The 14,111-nt window shown below is 41.9% G+C and overlaps 1 protein-coding gene across 1 annotated transcript; it reads left to right on the top strand.

Annotated features, from left to right (window-relative positions):
- The first annotated feature begins 1,184 nt into the window (after window positions 1–1,184).
- Window positions 1,185–14,111, top strand: tcf23 (transcription factor 23). The gene is made up of 4 exons (XM_075459483.1): window positions 1,185–1,468; window positions 1,897–2,043; window positions 2,302–2,466; window positions 13,380–14,111. The coding sequence occupies exons 1-4, from the start codon at window positions 1,295–1,297 to the stop codon at window positions 13,506–13,508; spliced, it is 615 nt and encodes a 204-aa protein (XP_075315598.1). The 5' UTR covers window positions 1,185–1,294; the 3' UTR covers window positions 13,509–14,111.

Raw genomic sequence — 14,111 nt, 5'->3', positions numbered from 1 at the left:
TGGTCAGTTCTTACTGATCTGATTAAAGGTGTCAAGTCAAACAAAGTCCCATTCATAGCTGTGTTATCCGTAGATGGACTGCCACTGAAGTGTTATTTTAAAAAATGAAGAATTTTTGACGGTCTTGTTGTGATTTAGAACCTGAAAACACTGTGTACATGTTGTGGGTACATATGTCCCGTGCTGTCACATACTTTTTTGGGCTGCACAGCTTTAGAGGCATCCCTCTGGACACTTAGGCTACGAACTTGTGCAAATGATGAAATTTAGGTCACTCAGCGATGGGTACAAGTGTACACTAAAACAAAGTAATTGCTACTTGAATAACAGGAATTTCTAATCCTAGTAGTTTCATTGAGCTTTACATCTGCAAAATTCAAGGTTTCCCTAAATCTGGAATTGACATGTTTGGAATATTTTCCAAACTATTTGATTTGCTCTATAACAATTGTTGATCACAAAATCAGATCAGATTAATAACTCTTTGGCAAAGTTTCAAATTATATTCACAAGTTAGAGCAAACGTGCCTGGAGTAGCCCAAAATGTTTTCAACCAAACCACATGCATTTCTGTCCCTCTTTGGTAAAGTTCAATGCTGCAATGCCCCGCGCCTCAAATCCCCCTCCTGTCCAGCTGTTAGCAGAGCTCTGAATTTCCCAAGGACCCATTGCCCTGACTTGGGACACCCTCCCAACGCTGCACTCCCACAGGCACGACTGCCTGCCTGCTCTTCTTGGCAACCAAACAGCCATGGGAGGATCAGGATGACCGGACGGCTGAGATAAGGACCACATGAAGTTCCCCACATTACCTCACCCCATTAGGAAACAAGCAGGGAGATTCAGAGCCAGAAAGAGAGTTAGACTGAGAGGAATTCTCTGGATAGACGGTAATGAGCGGAGATGGTGGTTCTGAAAATCGCAACAGTTGTTGGTGGATATAGATGGAAATAGGGTACCACAAAGAGTCTCTATGGAAGGTGCCTGAACAGAATTCTCCTCAACAGCTACAGGAAGAAATGATCTAAAAAACAACTGCATAAGATCAGATGAGTGTTTTCAGCTGTTCATTGCTAAATCTTTTGGTTAGACTTTAAAGATGTGCTCAGACTAGCTAAAAAGATTACGTCAGATTGCATTTTTTGTTGTGCTTTGACCAAAATTCTGAGTAGAGGATTGGAACTTTCACAACAGCCTCCTGTACATGAAAGCAAACCTAAATCCAGCCAATAAAAAAAGTGATTCAATTCTGAAGACTTAAAGATAAGTTTGCCACACCACTTTGGCAGCACCAATGGAGGTAAATCCTCTGGAAGGTCTCATGTTAGTGACGGTGAACCAGAACCAGGAGCAGAACTCCAGGTCCACAGAAGAAGAAGAGCGCCAGAAGCCTCCTGCAGCTGACTGTCAGGCGTTCCTGCGCGGACACAGGCAGAGCCTACGCTGCAGACAGGAGTCCAAGAAGTGGGTGAGTTTGGATTGCTGGTTTGGTATTCCCAATTTAAGCTGAAGAATAACCTTGGATTCAAAGACAAATTGTGTAGTGGAGCAATTAATCATTCTGAGCAACCTACAAAACATTGCAAAAATGCAATTTGAACAAGGCATGGTAAAGAATGTCATGGAATGAGATGTCATATTAGTTTTGATCATAAAAACTCGTTAAAACATCTTGCATCGTATAAGTTGGATCTGTAAACAGATTCTTAGACAAATTCTCCATGAGGGTGTGTGATGGTGGCAAATGCATTGTGTCTTGTCTATGAATCACAGTTTACATTTATGGTAATGATGTGGAAAATTGAAAGTGAGGGAGAGTGCTAATAAATATAATATGCCCAAGGACTGAACTAACTACGATAAAATAATAAAGTATATTCTTTGCATCAGATGCAGTCTGTGTGTGGGTCCAGGTCAGTCTCTGCTTCTGATTGTGGGTCTGTGGTCCAGGCCAGGGCGTTGAGGAGTCAGCACTCCCCAGAAAATGCAGCCCGAGAGAGGAGTCGTGTTCGCAGCCTGCGGCAGGCCTTCCACAGTTTGCAGGTACGTACACAGAGGATGTACCACACGGGACACAAACATTTGCTCTCATTGCCTCCTACACATTGGTGTCTATAATCTGATTCCTGTTTGTGAATGAATTAATTTAAGTTGTTTTTTCACATCATTTTTAGAATGTTATGATATTATATGTAATGGGATTTTGCATAAACACAATGAAAAATTCTAATAAAAAAAGAAAAACCTATTTCTGTTAAGTGCAAATGTTAATCTATTAATAAAGAATGCATCTATCTCCAGGCAGCTCTACCTTCAGTTCCACCTGACACCAAACTGTCCAAGCTGGATGTTCTGGTTCTGGCTACTAACTATATAGCTTACCTGACAGAGTTGCTAGATAAGGGAGGGCCAGTGGCTGATCACCCTCTGCCCTCCAGACCTGGTGGATATCTACATCCTGTTAAGGTATGAAATATCAAATCAAATCAAATCAAATTTATTTATATAGCACATTTCATGTACAAACAATTCAAAGTGCTTTACACAAAATAAAAGCATTGCAGCAGGGAGTGCAAGAAGCATTAAAATACATAAAAGAATATAAAGAGAAACAAATAAAATTATTTAAATGAATTTAAAAACAAGCAACAGTCAAGATAAGTTAAAAGATATCGTGCAGATTTCATGCATAGACACATGAGAACAGAAATGTCTTTAACCTGGATTTAAAAATGTCTACATTTGGTGAAAGTTTAATCTCCACTGGCAGTTTGTTCCACTTGTTGGCAGCATAACAGCTAAATGCTGCTTCTCCATGTTTAGTCTGGACTCTGGACTGGACCAGCTGACCTGAATCCTTGGATCTAAGAGCTCTGCTGGCTTTATATTCTCTGAACAGATCACAGATGTATTCTGGGCCTAAACCGTTCTAGGATTTGTAAACCATCAGCAAATCTATTCTGTGACTGACTGGAAGCCAGAGTAAAGATTTTAAAACTGGTGTGATGTGTTCAGATCTCTTAGTCCGGGTTAAAACTCCAGCAGCAGCGTTCTGGATGAGCTGCAGATGTTTACTGCTCTTTTTGGGAAGTCCAGTTAAATAGACAGCAAAAGACTTACCATGCCAAGTGCATCATACTCTTAATGATGTACATGAGATGGCCAGCAGGATACATAAGAAAACCTATTTTATGACTCAGGAGCTACTTCTAGAAGCCTATCTTACCTTACAACGGTAATTGGTAAACATTGGCAATCACTGCACATTAATCTAATGTATGTATTTAGAAAAAAATGGAAACACAAACATTACTTGTACAATACTTTCTAATTTTACCTGATTGTATGAACATACAACTAAACAACTCAAAAGGTTGAGATGCTTTCTTTGTAAAATGCAAGTTGTTTCCTTTTTGCTCTTTGGCTGTGAAACTGTTGTGGGATGTAATGCTTCTATTGTAAAAGCAAGCTTCCATCTGAGCACTGCACATACGCAGCTATACGCTTTCAGACAGTCGACCTTTCCACTGGCATTTCACTGGCAAGCCCTCAGATATTTCCCACATAGGTTTACTGTGCCCACAGGTTCTGTGGCCTGCTGCATACACACAAGTTAACTGTAAATGACCTTGTTGAGGACTGGTGCATCAAATAGCCTATGAAATTCTTAAAGTGACGATATGCCATTTGCCTATGTTATTAAATGTCAAACAAAGACAGTGCTGCTTGAAGGGGCAATTTATCTGTCTGTGCTCCCCGTGGGCTGTCATGCGTAAGAAGCGTACACTGTGTTTTGGATGTTTTTTTTTCTTTTAGATTTTCTGAGGTTAAGATATCATATCTAGACATCTAAATTAAATCTACTCTTCAAAACATAGAGGTTACATGCAGTAACTGTGACACTGAAGAGTCCCTGATCAGTATATAACAAAAGGTGCAATTGCACTTGTAAGGATTGGAAAATGTGATCTGACTATGCAAATGTACTTAAGTGAGTTTTCCTTACAGAGGCCAAAAATTACGGGAGGAGACTATGTGAATGAATAACTGCAACTTATTTACTGTTAACTTATTCACTGACGTTTGCCAGCGTCTTATGTCTTAAATTTTGCACCTAACATGTCTATGGCATACACAGGTGTTGTGGACAGCACTGGAGGAGGAGAAAGAAGCGTGTGGAGGGAGGAAGAGATTTCCAATGTGTATAAAACTATTTGAAATGCTAGAAGAACATGTTAACAGAACAAAGCATACTATTGGAATAACTTGGAAAAAACACCCGGCTAGGCGGAAGTGCTCGCGGACGGCAAACTGGAAAGTAAACAAAGCGGGGGAAGCTACGAGCTAAGCTAAAGCTGACATTGCATCGGCTCACTTCACCCATCATTTTCCTTGCTAGTGTCCGGTCAAATGAACAAACTCTCCATGCAGACTACTAAGACCAGAGGCGGAGGATTGTGCATTTATATACACAAAGCTTGGTGCTCTGTTACCACCGAGAGACATTGATCACCAAATGTGGAGTTTCTAATGGTTAAATGCAGATCTTTTTACCTTCGAAGAGAACTCTCATCCGTAACAGGTACTGCTGTGTGCACATCACCTGATTGTTAAGCTTGCAATGAAAGATATACATTACTAAACATCAGACGGCACATCCAGAGGCTGCTTTCATTGTTGCGGGTGACTCCAACTTGAAGATGGTCCTCCCAAGGTTTCATCAACAAGTTTCCTGCCAAACTAGAGGAAAACAGGACCCTGGACAATGTCTACACAAACATAGCTGGAGCCCACAAAGCTACACCCACCCACCCCCCAAAGGACAGTCAGATGACCTTTCTTTGTTTCTCTCTCCCAAGTACACACCACTTATCCAATGTGGGAAACCCACAACAAGGATAATAAAATTGTGGCCGAACAGGACAGATACTGTGTTGCAGAACCGATTCAGACACACAGACTGGAATCTGTTTGCTACTCAGGCAAACCATCACTCCCACGCAGATATTGCGAGCTACGCTTCCTGTGTAGTGGACTACATCTCCACCACCATGAATGGCGTCACCACCCAGAAACAGATCACCATGTACCCAAATCAGAAACCCTGGATGCACTGCTGTACATTTTGTACATATTATGAATCATTCCCCATATCAAGCAAGCAAAGCCCTGCATATATAAGCATCTTGTATGGCAACATATGTGTGTCCATGCGTAAGAAGCATAACCTGTGCTCGGGATTGATATTTCAAGTTTTTTCAAGGTTTTTTATTACGATAGAACGTGGAACAGCCAACAGCAAAACTAAATGTTTACTTCAAGACATAGAAGTGACATCAGAATCAGAATCAGAATCAGAATCGCTTTTTATTGCCAGGTATGTGGACACACACGAGGAATTTGACTCCGGTTACACCTCACTCTCTTTAGTGCAACAATTACAAAAAAATAGACAAAAAAATAGACATAGAACAAGATTAAATCAGAAGTGCAAATTGGTGCATGGTGCAAGGATGAAACACTGAAGTCCGGTTTTAGCTGTTTAACACAGAGACAGCCTGAGGGAAGAAACTGTTCCTGTGTCTTGTTGTTTTGGCGTACAGAGTTCTGTAGCGCCTTGCAGAAGGGAGGAGTTTAAACGGTTTGTGTCCAGGGTGTGATGGGTCTGCAGAGATGTAACCTGCCCGTTTCCTGACTCTGGACAGGTACAGATCCTGGATGGAGGGCAGGCTGACACCAATAATCTTCTCTGCAGACCTTATTGTCCGTTGCAGTCTGTTTTTTTTCCTGTTTGGTGGTTGATCCGAACCAAACGGTGATGGATGAACAGAGAACAGACTGAACAATGGCGGTGTAAAACTGGATCAGCAGCTCCTTAGGTAGGTTGAGCTTCCTGAGCTGCCACAGGAAGTACAACCTCTACTGTGCCTTTTTGATGATGGTGACTGTGTTGGTCTCCCACTTTAGGTCCTGAGAGATTGTGGGGCCCAGAAACCTGAAGGATTCCACAGCAGACACTGCGTTGTTGGTGATGGTGATGGGTGGCAGAGTGGGGGGGCTTCTCCTAAAGTCCACTGTCATCTCCACTGTTTTTAGCGTGTTCAGCTCCAGATTGTTCTGACCACACCAGCAGACCAGCCGTTCAACCTCCCGTCTGTATGCAGACTCATCACCGTCCCGGATGAGGCCGATGACTGTTGTGTCATCTGCAAATTTCAGGAGTTTAACAGACGGGTCTCTTGAGGTGCAGTCGTTGGTGTAAAGGGAGAAGAGCAGTGGGGAGAGTACACACCCCTGGGGGGCACCTGTGCTGATGGTCCGGGTGCTGGATGTGATGCTCCTCAGCCTCACCTGCTGCTTCCTGTCAGTCAGGAAGTTTGTAATCCACTGACAGGTGGAGGAGGGCACATTGAGCTGGGTGAGTTTGGTGCGGAGGATGGCTGGGACGATGGTGTTGAACGCCAAACTGAAGTCGACAAACAGGATCCTGGCGTACGTCCCTGCAGAGTCGAGGTGTTGCAGGATGTAGTGCAGTCCCATGTTAACGGCATCATCCGCTGACCTGTTCGCTCGGTAGGCGAACTGCAGGGGGTCCAGCAGGGGGTCTGTAATGTCCTTCAGGTACCCCAACACCAGTCTCTCGAAGGACTTCATGACTACAGATGTGAGGGCAACAGGCCTGTAGTCGTTCAGTCCTGTGATGGTGGGTTTCTTGGGGACCGGGATTATTGTGGAGAGTTTGAAGCATGAGGGGACTTCGCACAGCTCCAGGGATCTATTGAAGGTCCGGGTGAAGATGGGGGCCAGTTGGTCAGCGCAGACCTTCAGGCAGGAAGGTGACACACCGTCTGGGCCGGGTGCCTTCCTGGTCTTTTGTCTGTGAAAGACTGACAGAACATCCTCTTCACAGATCGTGAGTGCTGGTGGGGGGTCAGAGGGGAAAGGTGGCAGAGTGGCAGGTGATGTCAATGGGGGGGGGTGGAGAGGTGTGAATGTGTCAAACCTGCAGTAGAACACATTCAGCTCGTCAGCCAGTTGATGATTCGCTGCAGTGTTTGGGGATGGTCTCCTGTAGTTGGTGATGGACTGCAGGCCTCTCCACACTGACGCTGGATCGTTGGCTGAAAGGCTGTTTTTAATCTTTTCAGCGTTTCTTGGCTGCTTTCACCTCCATTGTCAGCGTGTTTCTGGCCTGGTTGTACAGGACTCTGTCCCCACTTCTGTAGGCCTCCTGCTTGGCCTGACGAAGTTGCCTGAGTTTTGCAGTGAACCAGGGTTTGTTGTTGCTGTATGTGCGGAAAGTTTTGGTGGGCACACACATGTCCTCACAAAAGCTGATGTAAGATGTCACGGTATCAGTCAGTTCATGCAGGTCTGAGGCTGCAGTCTCAAAAACACTCCAATCAGTTCAGTCAAAGCAGGCTTGTAATTCCACTTTGGCGTTGTTGGTCCATCTCCTCACCGTCTTGACCACAGGCTTAGCAGATTTCAGCTTCTGCCTGTAGGTCGGGATAAGATGAACCATGCAGTGGTCAGAGAGTCCCAGGGCTGCACGGGGGACAGAGTTATATGAGTTCTTAAAAACAGTGTAACAGTGGTCCAGAGTGTTTGTGTCCCTGGTGGGACACTTAATATGCTGTTTATATTTTGGCAGTTCGTGGCTGAGGTTTGCTCTGTTAAAGTCCCCCAAAACAATGAGCAGAGAGTCCGGGTGTTTTTTCTCCACGTTATTAATCTGGTCGGCCAGGTGTTGTAACGCCTCAGTAACACAGGCCTGAGGAGGGATGTAGACTCCGACCAGAACAAACGAGGAAAACTCCTGTGGCGAATAGAACGGTTTACAGTTGATGAAGAGTGTTTCTAGTTGAGGACTGCATGATTTGTTTAGGACCGTGACATCAGTACACCAACCTTCGTTAATGTAAAAGCAGATTCCGCCTCCCCTCGTTTTCCCCGTAAGCTCCGTTATCCGGTCCGCTCGGTGCAGGTGAAATCCAGGCAGGTAGAGAGCAGTGTCCGGGATGTGCTCACCGAGCCAGGTTTCGGTGAAGCACAAGGCAGCAGATCTGTTGAAGTCTTGACATGTAGTCAACCTGACAGTGATAAGTCTCGGGGAGGAATTATCAGACAAAGAGAGTAACATTTTGGTGGGTCGTGTGGAGCATTTTTTGGAGAAACACCTGCGCATACCTTTGGAATTTGTTTTGATTACATTTGGATAAGGAATTGGAAAGGCATCATGTTGTGACCTGATTGTGTTTTCAACCTAATAGCTCACAACTGTAGTCACTACTGTAGTGTGTTTACAAAAAAATATGCCTTGCCACTAGGTAGCGTTACACTTCATATACAAAGCCTATGAAATTCTGAAAATTTTGATAATTCTATTCCTCCGTAACTTTTTTTGTGTCATGTCTCATGATCTGTGAATAGTTTTTTTTTTTTTCAGTAAACTTGTCAGTCCTCTTCACTGTTAGGATCTGTTTGAATGTTTGGATTTCTTTTGTTGATTACTGGAACAAGCCCTGAGCATCAGTTTGTTTGTGGATCATATACCAATCGACCTTCAGGATAGAGTCACACACCTGCCCACCAGCCACTCTATACTGCCACCGCCAACTCCATTTGTAGTTTACCGATCCAAGCCTACAAGGAAACCCATATCCTAGTCAGGGCAGTTTTTCCCCTCAATTTCTGGACTGTTTCTCTCACCTACGTGGATACTCACCTGTCCACTTCTTCTCCATAGCCCACCTCGCAGAATCGTCTCCTCAGCCTGCTGGATCAGTGCCTGAACATTCATAGATTTTTTTTTTCCTTAAATAAGTCCTTTTATATCAGTCATTTTATCGTCATCTCTGTTAAGGGTCCAGACATTACATACAATCCGCAACAGAATGACCTAGCGAAAGAGTTCAAATCGACCCCTCAGAGATGGGCACAAACAAGTTTTTACTTCTTCTGGTGGACACTAATCAGTCTATGTCTCAGCAAGGTGCTCAGTTCACCACTTAAGTTTCCAATCTAACTGTTGAACTAACTTCAGCCTCTTTGTCATCAGCAGCTACTCTGCTGACAGATGAATCCTTCAACTCCTATCATTTGCACTCCTCCGTTCCATGAATCATACATGCCTAATCCAGAACCTTTTCTCTGTGAATTGAACGAATGCAGGCAATTCCCACTACAATACACTATGGTATTCCAATAGAGACCAGTAACCCCTGCCATTGATCTGCAAGATACACGGAGTATATCTTGTGAATTAAACGAATGCAGGCAATTCCCACTACAATACACTATGGTATTCCAATAGAGACCAGTAACCCCTGCCATTGATCTGCAAGATACACGGAGTATATCTTGTGAATTAAACGAATGCAGGCGATTCCCACTACAATACATTATGACAAGTAACCCCTGCCATTGATCTGCAAGATACACGGAGTGTGATAAATATTTTATTGGAGTTTCGCACCCTCGCTGTGGATTCAGGACGGAATGATGCTGCCTTACGTATTTCTAAATTTATTGTCTGAGAATCTTAAGGATGAACTTGATTCTCCTGCTGATTTAAAAAATCTGATTTCTTTATCCATTAAACTAGATGACCTTTTTTGTGAAAGAAGATAGGATAGGACAGGATAGGATAGGAAGGATATCCCTCAGAGGAACATTTATAACCAGTTGCCTGCTAGTTCTTGAGTTCCCTCTTCCACTCCGTAAACACTCCCACAAAGTGAAGTCTTGGATGGAGCCCAGATTTTCACCAAATTAGATCTCAGAAATGCTTACCATCTAGTCTGCATTCAGGAGGGAGACGAGTGGAGAACTGCATTTAATACTTCATTGGTTCATTTTGAGTATCTTGTCATGCCTTTTGAGTTAACCGATGCTCCAGCAGTCTTCCGAGCTTTGATGTTTTAACCATTTAGTTTTTGTGTACCCGGATGACATCTTGAGTTTTTCCACACAGTATATCAGATCACGAAACACGTTTGCCAAGTTCTCCAATGCCCTCTGGAGAAAAAGCTTTTTGTTAAAACTGAAAAATGTGAATTCCACATAGACGGTCAGTTTTATCAGTTACATCGTCTAACGGGGACGATTAAAGCAGATCCTTCAAAAGTTCAAGCGGATGCAGAGTAGTCTACTTCTGAAAATCGTAAACAACTTCTGCATTTCTTGGGCTTTAAACACTTTGCTTCACCAATGCTTCATAAAATATAGTAGTGTCACTGCTCCCCTGAATAAGTTGTCCTTAACTAATTTAGTCCCTTTTCTTGGACAGGGGAAGCTGAGAAGGCTTTTCTTGAGTTAAATAACTGGTTTGTGTCTGCGCCCATACTTACTCAACCCTGACATCGCAAGACAGTTTTTTGTTGAGGTAGATGCTTCAGATGTTGGCGTTGGAGCTGTGTTTTCCCAACGAGCAGAGTTTGATCAAAAGCTCCACCCTTGTGCCTTTTTCTCTCACCGTTTGACTCCCACTGAACAGAACTATGAGCTTGAGAAGAATGGCATCACTGGTTAGAGGGAGCTAAACACCCCTTTATTGTACCCCACTAGTCTCTGTTTTTTGGCTTTTTGGCCAATTTGACTTTATAATCACTTACTGTCCCGGTTCTTACAGTTCCTGACCTCAGCAATACATTTCTTGAAGTTCTGATATGGATCTGGAAGGAAAAGGTCGCTGTTCTGGTAGATATACAGCGGATGTTTCACTGCTTCTTAGTGCAATGAGAACACATCAATTACTATAGATTTCTGTGATACAAAGACAATGATGTAACAAAAGAAATCATAGACTACATGATGATGGTTCATGTTTTTGGCAACATCCAAACAAACAACCTGTTGTTGCTATCTATGGACTCAGAATAGCTAAAGAACATGGAACCGACACAGTCAAGTTTGTGAACAAGCTGAGAACAAGCGGTGGGCTATAATGTTCTCCTGCATGAGCTCCAGAGCTGTGTACATCAAGGTAATTGATTCAATGGATACTTCAAGTTGTAAAAATCCTCAAGGCGTTTCTTTGCCATAAGAGCACCTGCTAAACAGCGAGGGTCTGACTGCAGCACAAACTTCATAGGAGCTAGTAAGGAGCTTGGGAGGAACTAAAACTAACCAGACAACACCATGCAGAGGTACCTAACCCAACAAGGGTGCACATGGGAATTCAACTCCCCACATGCCTCACACAGGGTTCTTGGGAACGTCTGATTGGGGTGGCCAGAAGAATTCTGTACTTGATTACTTCATGAACAGCCCACCTGCATAACCCACAAAGTTTTATGCATGTTAATGGCAGCCATTATCAACGCAAGGCTACTAATCTCAAATGACCCTGAAGATCCATTAATTTTGTCACCATAGATGCTTTAAAACCAGAAGGTTTGAGTCCCACCTCCACCAGGAGACTTAACAGACAAATATCTTCTTACCAATCCAAGACAAGTGCGGGCTCTTGCCAACAAATTCTGGAGGAATTCGTTGGAGTCAAGAATACCTGTCAACTTTGCAGGACTGGAGGAAATGGACCCAATCCCACCAAAACTTATGAGAAGAAGACATTGTGCTTCTCAAAGACAGTCAAGCTCCCCACAACGGTTGGCCCATGGCGGTGATCACAAAGACCCTACTTGGAGGAGATGGAAGAAAGAGAAAGGTAGGATTGAAGATCACTAATCATGGACTAATCAAAAGACTTTCTTCAGATCAGTCTCAGAAGTTGTCTTACTTCTTGCGAAGCAAATGAGACCCACTGAGTTCATAGGGTGATTGATTAGTGACCTCACATAGGCCAGGCAAGGAGTGTGTTGCCTTTCATGCATTCATTTGAATATGTTTTTATTTTGAAAGACTTTTATTTTTAATGTGCTTATCTTGTTTAGGAAGTTACAAATTCAAAGTTAATTTCCTGTCAGTAGTTTTGAAGGGGCCAGCTGAATCTGCACACTTCTGTGTTTATCATGTGTAATCCAAACTGTAAACACCACTGAGGCAATGTCGTGAGTAAATATTTTCAATGTTGGATGCATGAGTTCATGTTAAAAAGTACTATTTACATTAAAAGGATTTGATGTTTTTGTAATAAAAATATTTGAATTATATCTATTTACATTCAGCAAAGCATACATTGCAGAGTGAAATATTGATTTTTGTATTATGTCTTGTCACAGTTTTCACTCTTCTCTGTAAGACGATGTAGAGTAAAGAGTAAAGAGCCACTAAAGCTCACTAAGAATCAAGTCCTCATTTACAAGGAAGAGTTTAGCTCGTTGTGTAGCTGCAGTTCCTACATTGTTGTGATGACAAAATATCGGTCTTGTTATTATTGGATGCAATAATATGCTTATCTGGTGTTTATGTCCACAGCATGTCTAATTAATGGAAAAAGTTAACGGCAACAACTAAACTTTCCCCACATACTTAACAAGCAGGTACAGGTTCCTACAACTGTATGTTAAAGGGGAACTCCGGTATTTTCAACATTAAGCCTCTTTTCTGAGTCGTCTGCAATGTTTTAGAACCCCCCTCACCGCTTTTTTGATGTTTACTACTGTCTCTGGTATTTGCTTAATTTTGATTCTTCTCAACCTGCTTCAGAATGGCAAGTCATGCGCATGTCTAGAAAGGTCCGTAAAAGCACAATAAACGTCTGTTTTCAAAATAATCAACTGACCGGAGTGGTTACTGGTGTGCCCTGGTAATCCATATCAAATTTCGTTGCGAAAAGTTGCTTCTGTCGTGTTTTATTTGGCAGCTCGTTCATGCTCGCACTATTTTCTTAGCGGTGGCGGAGTAATATCAACGAACATCCAGTACAAAATGTCAATTCTCTATTACATATGAAGAACCAACTCTTTTTTGCTCATACACTATTAAAAGGAAAATTCACATACACATTTTGTTGATTAATTACATAATTTTATCATATTACCTATATCATTGTTATAAATTTTTATATTCTAACGGTTTGTCTGCTGATTTTTATTTTCATTTTACTTCATTTTCAAGAAATAATTTTCTCCTAATAGTTTTATGCAGCGGCAATATAATAATTATATTATATAATGTATAATATAATAATATATTATATATATTATAATTATAATAACTAGTAATTAAATGACTATTTAAATTAAGTTCACTCTCTATATTAAATTTATAGTAAAGTAAAAGTATTTACCACTGTAGAATCATAAGTTTTTGAATTGTGGTTTAACTGGTTCAAACTAACGGGAATTACTTTATATAACCAATTTTACTGTTACTTATAATATGTACGATATTTTTACAGGTAACAGCTGTGTGTAATGTAAGAATGTAATGACATGAACATTGTTATCACAGTTTACTGTCTCTGTTCTCAGAAGTGGCCCATGCGCTCCCTGCTCTACTGTGGCACAGTTGGAGATCTCTTATCAGCAAATCAGATGCCTTCCCGTGGACAAAATGGGACAAGTCCTCTGACCCCACTCACAGAAGCAGACAAACAATAAGCACATTTAGCTGGCCCCAGGAACAACAACTTATTGTGTTAGTCTGACCGAAACAGGACTTTTAAAAATGCACGTGAACACTGTCTGACCAAAGCTGTACAGAATGAAACTTCTCTGAACGGGCCTAACACATCCAGAAAATGCAGGTTTCTTGATTTACCCCTTTACCCTCTTGTACATTTTCTCCCATAGTCCAGAGTATTGTGGCATCAAATATAGTTATTTACGAAAGTCAATGCCTCGATTCCTTTGTGATTTTTGATTTGATATTTTATGAAAATATGAAAGTCATGACTTAAAGAAACTTACAGCAAGAAAGACCAGGGCTATGTATTACCTTGTATTTTTGTCTGGTAGTTACTTGATTTCATCAGTTTACTCAGAAATTGGTTATTTGTTTCTAATTTAAGGGAAAACAACCTTTCTTATTAGTTATGTGCAAGTGATTGGTGAATGCACAGACCACAATTAGTTTCTCTTATATGCTTGTTGAAAATGTTCCAATATTGTACAAGCAATAAAGAGCAGACTGGCAAGAAGGAATTTAATTTGACATGATAAAAAGGTTGCAACACAAACTAACTACACCATCGATCATAATGC

This window comes from Odontesthes bonariensis, chromosome 24 (assembly GCF_027942865.1).
Source record: "Odontesthes bonariensis isolate fOdoBon6 chromosome 24, fOdoBon6.hap1, whole genome shotgun sequence".
Taxonomy (NCBI): Eukaryota; Metazoa; Chordata; class Actinopteri; order Atheriniformes; family Atherinopsidae; genus Odontesthes; species Odontesthes bonariensis.
The sequence above is the reverse complement of the archived record's forward strand: the minus strand, read 5'-3'. Positions and strand labels throughout refer to the sequence as shown.

Coding starts and splice junctions, on each gene's coding strand:
- tcf23 (XM_075459483.1), top strand. CDS start 1,295: ATGGAGGTAAATCCTCTGGAAGGTCTCATGTTAGTGACGGTGAACCAG. Junction 1,469..1,896: donor GACAGGAGTCCAAGAAGTGG/GTGAGTTTGGAT, acceptor CATCAGATGCAG/TCTGTGTGTGGGTCCAGGTC. Junction 2,467..13,379: donor GATATCTACATCCTGTTAAG/GTATGAAATATC, acceptor CTCTGTTCTCAG/AAGTGGCCCATGCGCTCCCT.